A 9,684-nucleotide genomic window follows, 5' to 3' on the forward strand; every position below is an offset into this window, starting at 1 on the left:
AGGAGGTCTAAGGCTGGTATGGCATTGATAGCACGCCGATATGTCCTGCACACCTTTTATGGATACACACTGCTTTTTTTATACGGCGGTACCTTGGTTTAAGTTATTAATTTGTTCAAATGTATGGAAACCCAGACACTTTTTTTCCAAAGGAAATCATTTAAGTCCAATGAATCTGTTCAATCTCTGAGTCATCTATGTGTAGGGTGCCTCGTTTTGGCACTGAACGACACAGTACATGGCACAGGACTAATTTGTTACGTTCCCAAAAAAAATACTTGCTCAAATATTTTGCTCAAATACTTGCAAAATTTGTTATTGCGTACTTTTATATGAAAGAAAATGTAAAAACACATGCACAAACACCCCAAAACTGGTACAATTTAATAATAAACTGCACACACAGCTTTTTTATATTAAATTGTTCAAACGTATGGAAACCCAGGCACTTTTTTCCCAAAAGAAATCATGTAAGTCCAATGAATCTGTTTGAGGCACCCAAAAATATGAATAATTTCTTTGCCCCCATGGCAGATTATTTAGTCGTCACACTGCCGGTGAGTCAGCAAAGCGTAGGGTGCCTCATTTTGGCACTGAACGACACAGTACAGGGCACAGGACAAATTTGTTACGTGCCAAAAAAAAAAAAAACAAACACGTGCAAAATTTGTTACTGCGTACTTTTACATTAAAAAAATATAAAAACACATGGATTAACACCCCAAAACCGGTACAATTTAATAATAAATCACACACACCGCTTTTTTATACGGTGATACCTTGGTTTAAGTTATTACTTTGTTCAAACGTATGGAAACCCAGGCACTTTTTTCCCAAAGGAAATCATGTAAGTCCAATGAATCTGTTCGATCTGTGAGTCAGCTACGCGTAGGGTGCCTCGTTTTGGCACTGAACAACACAGTACATGGCACGAGACAAATTTGTTACGTGCCCAAAAAAACCCAAACAAAAATACAAAACCCTTTTGTTGCACATATACTTGCAAAATTTGTTATTGTGTACTTTTACATTTAAAAAAAAAGTAAAAACACATGGATTAACACCCCAAAACTGGTACAATTTAATAATAAATCACACACACCGCTTTTTTATACGGTGGTACCTTGGTTTAAGTTATTAATTTGTTCAAACGTATGGAAACCCAGGCACTTTTTTCCCAAAGGAAATCATTTAAGTCCAATGAATCTGTTTGATCTGTGAGTCAGCTACGCGTAGGGTGCCTCGTTTTGGCACTGAACGACACACAGTACACGGCACAGGACTAATTTGTTACGTGCCGAAAAAAAAACGAAAATACAAAACCCTTTTGTTGGTCAAATACTTGAGTCCAATGAATCTGTTTGAAGCGCCCAAAAATATGAATAAAAAACGCAATTTCTACAGAATAATTATATGTATATGAATATTTACATTTACATTACACTTTCTTTATTAAAAATGCTAACTGTTCTTTGGCCCATGGCGGGTTATTTAGCCGTCACACGGCCGGTGAGTCAGCAAAGCGTAGGGTGCCTCGTTTTGGCACTTAATGACAGTAGACGGCACGGGACTAATTTGTTACGTGCAAAATGAAAACTAAAATATAAAACCCTGTCATTGTCATTGCGTACTTTTACATAAAAAAAAGTAAAAACACCTAAAAATAACTAATTTGTTATGTGCAAAATGATTTGTTACGTGCTCAAATACACAAAATTTGCTATTGTTATTGTGTACTTTTAAATTGAAAAAAAAATGTAAAAATACCTGGTCTACCACCCCAAAACTGGTACAATTTAGTAATAAATCAAAAGCTATGATTCATGAATTACCCATTAAGAAGTTAAGGAACACGCTACGATAAGTTGGCTAAAAACAAATCAATCTCGATCTGCACTAAAAACATCACCTGTGTTTTGCTTGTTCTTTGGCTTTTATTGTGAGGAAAGTATGATGACAACCACAGAACATGAAACGGACATTACTGCGGGTTTGAATCAAGTTACTGACTATGGTTCCTTTACTGCGTTATTCATTTCTACATCACTAAAAATGCTACGTTTTTTACATCTGCATTAGAATCGAACGGCTTCTTGCCTCATCAACCTCTGCAAGACGAACAAAGATGAAAGTTTTTCGGGTTAAACCTGCTGACAAAAGACGACCAACCGAGTAGATGCTGTGTTATCCGCAATGTAGCACATGCTAATCTGGAGAGCGTCAAGCATGTCGCTTCCACCTGTTTGATGGAACAGTATATTGGGTACAGGGTACATTTACACACGCATGCCAGGAACACAACACTCTGCCTGACAACAACCGTACCAGCGCAGGCCCCCCGAAATACGACTCGGGCGCTTGTTTTCTTGCTGTGCAGTTATTTGGGAAAAGGAGAGGAAGTAAGGAAATGAAGAAGGTCTTACCCGTGTGGGTCCTGAGGTGAGCTTTCAGATGGGACGATTTGGTGTAGACCTTCTCGCAGCCTGGTAAAAGGGGAGGGAGGCAAACGTGTCAATCACATGGAAGCAGATAGTGATTAGATTCAATAGAAACGTTGCATCAGAAAGACACTCCTCCATCTCAGATCTAGAAGTCTACCTCACTATGGACACCTGACTTAGAGCCGATGTGATAAGAAACACCTCCAAATGAAAGCAAAGTAAAACTGCCTACATTTCAGTATGTGGAATCAAACTATGGAACGGATTGAGTAAGGAAATCAAACAATGCAAACAACGATGAGCCAATTCAAGAAACAATACAAGCAGTTGATGTTTGCTAAATACAAGGATGAAGAGTCTTGAACCAGTCATGATGTGCTATATATATCACTATATTGACACTTACTATGGTACCCATGTATGTGACAAAAAATAATTTTAAAAAATTAAAAATAAATAAAATTATTAAATAAAATAAAAAATACATAAATAAATAATAAATAAAATAATAAATATATAATAATAAATAAATAATAAAATAAATTAAAAAAAAATGTAAATTATATTATGAAAGCAGGAAGTGAACAAATGTAACAGTTACTGATTGAAAAAGTACCACATGGAACGGTAGGATTTAATAAGCTTTGCTTCTTCCTACTCCTTTTGGACATGTGGAACTGGGAACTGACCAGTCATGATGCGCTATATATGTATATATCACTATATTGACAGTTACTATGGTACCCATTATGTCATTGTATGGTCATATCACCTTGTACTTTGGTATGTGACAAAATAAATAAAATAATAAAATTAAAAAATACATTAATAAATAATAAATATATATATAATAAATAAATAATAAAATAAATTAAAAAATCATTTAAAAAAAACTTTTAAAAAAAGTAAATTAAATTATGAAAGCAGGAAGTGAACAAATGTAACAGTTACTGATTGTAAAAGTACCAGATGGAGGGGTAGGATTTAATAAGCTTTGCTTCTTCCTACTCCTTTTGGACATGTGGAACTGTGAACTGATTATGTGATGCATTCAATTGTTAATCTGATGCATGTTTAAATGAAATTAAACCATAACCAATTACCATAATACGATCTGATTTTAGATGGAGCTCTTGCCATTGTGTTTTTGTACTCGGTGTTCTTCTCTGTGGCACGTAAGACATCTGATTCATAAGAAACCGACGCTGTTAAACTGGCCTCGACGGATTAATCCAATGATGGCAGACGCGGGCCACACCTGCTTTCGCATGAAAGCCGAGACAATTCACGCTCACCATTATTAGTTATGCCGACTGCCAAGGAGTCAGTGCAACTGAAGTGACACTTTCCCTTTGTAGAAATGGAGACGGGGTTGCTGCTGAAGGAGCGGGAATCTCTCCGTGACGCATACTTCATTTGAATTTAAGACGTTAGACGTGCGCAAACATGCAGTTTTACACGATGACGCTAACGCGCTAACGCGGCCTGCAAGTAGCTGCACATCGAGGAGCTCCCGTGAGATCATACCATATTTTTTTTCTTTCTTAATTCCAATGCGCACACACACACATGTTAAACAAGCACCGGCGCTAGGAGCCTTCACGCTGACAAACAGGCCTGCTTAATTAACACAAACAGGTTCATTCCATCGTCATCATACCAGTCATATCTTCACAACCTCAACAAAGTGTGAGAACTCATTGCTGAAATCTCTACGGCCAACTTCAAATTGTTTTCACTCAGCAGAAACTCGTACTAATTACTCGTACTCGTTTAAAAACACGCATAACAACGATAATGACACACAATTATTATGCCAATTTGAATTAGCACCGGCGGCACGGTGGACGAGTGGTTAGCGCGCAGACCTCACAGCTAGGAGACCAGGGTTCAATTCCACCCTCGGCCATCTCTGTGTGGAGTTTGCATGTTCTCCCCCGTGCATGCGTGGGTTTTCTCCGGGTACTCCGGTTTCCTCCCACATTGCAAAAACATGCTAGGTTAATTGGCGACTCCAAATTGTCCATAGGTATGAATGTGAGTGTGAATGGTTGTTTGTCTATATGTGCCCTGTGATTGGCTGGCCACCAGTCCAGGGTGTACCCCGCCTCTCGCACCGAAGACAGCTGGGATAGGCTCCAGCACCCCCCAACCCTCTTGAGGCTAAGCGGTAGAAAAAGAATGAATCTTCATACTACATGTTCTGCTTGTAATATTTGGACTGTGATTGTGTACCCCGCCTCTCGCCCGAAGACAGCTGGGATAGGCTCCAGCACCCCCGCAACCCTCTTGAGGCTAAGCGGTAGAAAATGAATGAATGAATCTTCATACTACATGTTCTTCTTGTACTATTTGGACTGTGATTGTGTACCCCGCCTCTTGCCCGAAGACAGCTGGGATAGGCTCCAGCACCCCCACAACCCTCTTGAGGCTAAGCGGTAGAAAATGAATGAATCTTCATACTACATGTTCTTCTTGTAATATTTGGACTGTGATTGTGTACCCCGCCTCTCGCCCGAAGACAGCTGGGATAGGCTCCAGCACCCCCGCAACCCTCTTGAGGCTAAGCGGTAGAAAATGAATGAATGAATCTTCATACTACATGTTCTTCTTGTACTATTTGGACTGTGATTGTGACTGTGACTGTCTATATGTGCCCTGTGATTGGCTGGCCACCAGTCCAGGGTGTACCCCGCCTCTCGCCCGAAGACAGCTGGGATAGGCTCCAGCACCCCCCGCAACCCTCTTGAGGCTAAGCGGTAGAAAATGAATGAATCTTCATACTACATGTTCTTCTTGTAATATTTGGACTGTGATTGTGACTGTGACTGTCTATATGTGCCCTGTGATTGGCTGGCCACCAGTCCAGGGTGTACCCCGCCTCTCGCCCGAAGACAGCTGGGATAGGCTCCAGCACCCCCCTGCGACCCTCGTGAGGAAAAAGCGGTAAAAAATGAATGAATGAATGAATTACTACCAAGTTCTACACCTTCAAAGACTTCAAATTCATTTTCGGTTCAGCAGTGATGCAAATATGTTGCGTCCCAAAGACAAGACGTCCTTGGTGGAGGTAATAAAAACACAGCAATGCTAATCATGTGGTTTTTGTTCCAACCTGGGTAGTCACAATGATGGATCCGCCGCTTCTCCAAGTCCGGGTTGTTCCTACGGTTGTAGCGCACCGGGGTCAAGGCCTGTGTTGCGGCGGGGGCATGTGGAAGCGGCACAGCAGTTTGTCCCGTAACGGGAGCCGCCCCTGATGGATGGGGGACGGGGGCGCTGCCCGCCAGCTTGGAGGCGATAGTGGCCGCGTAAGAAGGAGGCGGGGACATGGTGTGGAGGAGCTCCTTTTGTCTGTCGGGGCTGCCCGGTTCGGAGCTGGGCGGCGACGGCGGCAGGTAGGGCGCCTGCTGGAAGAAGTGAGCTTGCGTCTGAGCGAGGGGGCGGGAGTAAGCGGGCCCGCCGCAGAAGGAAGACTTAACCGTTTGATCTTGCGGGGAGCTACGGAAGCCGTGCTGCATGTGCTGATGCTGAGCTTCCATGCCGTCGCCGTGGTGATGATCCAAACCGGATATCAGAAGCTGGAATAGCGAGGCGCCGCTGTCGTGATGCTGGAGCTGCTCGAACCCGGGCGACATTTCCTGTTTGATGAAGACCTCCGGTACCAGAGTCTCGCTTCCTTGCTGGTTGAAAGCGCTGGTGAAATCTGGCAACCCCGGCATGTTTACAGTGGAGGTTTCCATAGCGATACCAGCAGGGGCGTGCCCCGAGGTGCTGCAGCTACTCGTGGGTGTCGTACCGGGGCAGTGAGCCTCAAGGTTCTGGGAGAAGCACGCCGCCGCTGTTTCTGTTTTGACTTGGACTTGGAGGTTTTCGTGGGGCTGGGGCGCCCGCGGAAGTTGCCCCAAGCCCGTTGTTCTCAGGTACGTCATATCAGGGAGGTAAAGATTCATATTCAGGGTATACGGAGCTCCGTTTTGCTCCTCTCCGAAATAAGGATCCACCCCTGTTGCGTTGTCTCTTTGGGACTTCTGACCGTCGGGAAGAGGGGAGAGATAGCGGTCCATTTCGCACTTTGCCTGTTGCAAGACGACAAATAAAACAGTTTAAGTAGGTGTCATGAAACCACCTTGTGTGTGTGTGTGTGTGTGGGGGGGGGGTGACATTTGATTGGCGCGTCAGCACTAAGACATTTACCAAGTACTCATCAATAAGCGGATGCCACATTCCCTCTCTGTATGTAAGACTGAACTCAGAAACCTGAATGCATCTTTCCATATTCCCATTTTTCCATGCCGGATTTGCAAGGAAAGCTGCACAGAAGAGGGGAATTAAAAAAAAAAAAGGGGGGGAAACACCCATGCCTCCATGCGGTAGTAGTGGTACAGAGGTTGGGGCTGCTATTTCTAAGCTGCTCCGGTCCCTCCGAACCGGCTGTCCTGCAGAGTTAGTGGGACCTTTCAGACCAGGGTCAGTTGTCGTCTGCGTCTCCGACAACTGCTCACCAACTGGCTGCACTTGCAAGATGAAAACACGCCATGCATGCATGCATGCATGCATGGCGTGTTTACCGCAAATGGTGCACGAAAAAAAAAAAAAAACAGCCGCCACGCCCATTGAATCGCAAAACAGACACAAATGAGTAATGCAATGATTTACCTGAGTGTAGTCGCTGTGTCCGGTTCGATCCGAATCGCTCATCTTGCACTCCAAGCCGAACAACGCCGAGTCCTCCATGTGAAATCCAGCCGGCAAGGACGCCTTGTGCAGCGGGAAGAAGGGCTCCTCGTGTCCGCCGTCGCTCATCGCTAGTGTCGCAGCCATGGAGCTCCCACCCCCAAAAAAAGAAAAGGGGATAAGAATTAAAAAAAAAAAATACTTCTTATAAGATTTATGAAGGTGGTAAAATGAAGAAAGAGAATAAGGATGCTGCTACAGACGAGCCCGGGGGAGGGAGTACAAGTCCGACGATCGTGCTTACATCCCGGTTTGCACTTGTCTCGCCTCCTCCGGCGGCCCACCATCAGTTTTCTATGCGCGGCGTTCAGGGCGGAGCGGGGCCTGGTGTAAACACAGCACCGCCTACCAGACCTTTAAAAAGGCTGCCATCATTCATTGACTGTGGCCACCGCCCTGAACTCCATCTAAATACATTAACGACGTGCACATCCACAAGGGCGAGTCAAGGTTAAACAAACAATATGGGATTTTTGATTAAATCAATTAATAATGCGCTTAAAAACAACCGATTTTGGAGGATTGTACATTTAAAAAAAGTAAAGCAAAAGCAATCTAAACATACTAATTTCCCAGGGGTGTCCAAAGTGAAGCCTGTGTTGCATTTTTAGTGGGAAAAAAGAACAAAAAGGCACACTGGAAAGAGAAAAAGCTAATACATTGATACTAATAAGTCATAATATATAATATGAAAGGTAGAGTGGTTAGCACGCAGGCCACACAGCTAGGAGACCCGAGTTCGATTCCACCCACGGCCATCTCTGTGGACTTTGCATGTTCTCCCCGTGCATGCATGGGTTTTCTCCGGGTACTCCGGTTTCCTCCCACATTCCAAAAACATACTACATGTTCTTCTTGTAATATTTGGACTGTGATTGTATACCCCGCCTCTCGCCCGAAAACAGCTGGGATAGGCTCCAGCACCCCCGCAACCCTCTTGAGGCTAAGCGGTAGAAAATGAATGAATGAATCTTCATACTACATGTTCTTCTTGTACTATTTGGACTGTGATTGTGTACCCCGCCTCTCGCCCGAAGACAGCTGGGATAGGCTCCAGCACCCCCACAACCCTCTTGAGGCTAAGCGGTAGAAAATGAATGAATGAATCTTCATACTACATGTTCTTCTTGTACTATTTGGACTGTGATTGTGACTGTGACTGTCTATATGTGCCCTGTGATTGGCTGGCGACCAGTCCAGGGTGTACCCCGCCTCTCGCCCGAAGACAGCTGGGATAGGCTCCAGCACCCCCCTGCGACCCTCGTGAGGAAAAAGCGGTAAAAAATGAATGAATGAATGAATTAGCACCAAGTTCTACACCTTCAAAGCTGGAGCCTATCTCAGCTGTCTTCGGGCAAGAGGCGGGGTACACCCTGGACTGGTGGCCAGCCAATCACAGGGCACATATAGACAAACAACCATTCACACTCACATTCATACCTATGGACAATTTGGAGTCGCTAATTAACCTAGCATTTTTTTGGAATGTGGGAGGAAACCGGAGAGAACATGCAAACTCCACACAGAGACGGTGGGATTGAACTCGGGTCTCCTAGCTGTGAGGTCGGTACGCTAACCACTTGACCACCGTGCAGCCCCCTTTGTATTTAGCTATGTGAAATCAATGCACCAATGAAGGAAGTTCCAGTAATGCTTAAAAAGAGCAAAAATAGGTTGCTGCAGCTGATGTCCATTTTTGTAAACTTCCCTTTTCCCAAATATTCTCAACTGGATTTAGACCAGGGAAACACGCAGGATGGTCCAAAATGGTGAGCTTATTCCTCTGGAAGCAGCCTCGTCATGGGGGTATTGTGCACTAAAGACTTGTCCTGTTGAAAGAGGCAGTCATACCACACAGACGTCTCCACATAGCCAGGTGCCATTTGACGCCCTTGCACAATCTGAAGCTCCACAGGTCCATTGAAGTATCACGATGGCGCCCCCCCTCAACTGTGCCGTGTGTAAAAGATCTCAGGTGGGATCTCCTTTTCACGTTGGAAGCCATCAGGATGAGGTCTTTTTGTACTTAAAAGCAGTCTGATGGTTATTGGACTGTACTTGGGTCCAGATGATCCCGTGTCTTGATGAACAGCAAATACGACGGGGACATTTTTCTGGGTGTACCACTTGATTTTTTTTGTTCCGTCACCCTCAGGATGTTTGAAGAAGTTCCAAATGCATTTACCTCAATCTTGCTCAAATCTTACACACATGTTCATATGACCTCCTCCCACATTCCAAAAACATGCTAGGTTAATTGGCCACTCCAAATTGTCCATAGGTATGAATGTGAGTGTGAATGGTTGTTTGTCTGTATGTGCCCTGTGATTGGCTGGCCACCAGTCCAGGGTGTACCCCGCCTCTCGCACCGAAGACAGCTGGGATAGGCTCCAGCACCCCCCGCAACCCTCTTGAGGCTAAGCGGTAGAAAATGAATGAATCTTCATACTACATGTTCTTCTTGTAATATTTGGACTGTGATTGTGTACCCCGCCTCTCACCCGAA

General features: G+C 44.4%; 1 protein-coding gene across 1 annotated transcript in view; it reads right to left on the reverse strand.

Moving 5' to 3' along the window:
- klf5a (Kruppel like factor 5a) overlaps positions 1 to 7,895 on the reverse strand; it is a 12,001-nt gene extending 4,106 nt beyond the window's left edge. Inside the window, exons 1-3 of the mRNA XM_078787252.1 lie at positions 7,101 to 7,895; positions 5,557 to 6,520; positions 2,424 to 2,483 (exon numbers count right to left, since the gene is read on the reverse strand). Coding sequence (XP_078643378.1) covers positions 2,424 to 2,483; positions 5,557 to 6,520; positions 7,101 to 7,265 — 1,189 coding nt within the window. The 5' untranslated portion in view covers positions 7,266 to 7,895. The remainder of the gene's footprint in view (positions 1 to 2,423; positions 2,484 to 5,556; positions 6,521 to 7,100) is intronic.
- Between the last annotated feature and the right edge of the window lie 1,789 nt (positions 7,896 to 9,684).

This window comes from Doryrhamphus excisus, linkage group LG20 (genome assembly GCF_037039965.1).
Source record: "Doryrhamphus excisus strain RoL-2023G ecotype Guam linkage group LG20, RoL_Dexc_Guam_v1.1, whole genome shotgun sequence".
Classification (NCBI taxonomy): domain Eukaryota; kingdom Metazoa; phylum Chordata; class Actinopteri; order Syngnathiformes; family Syngnathidae; genus Doryrhamphus; species Doryrhamphus excisus.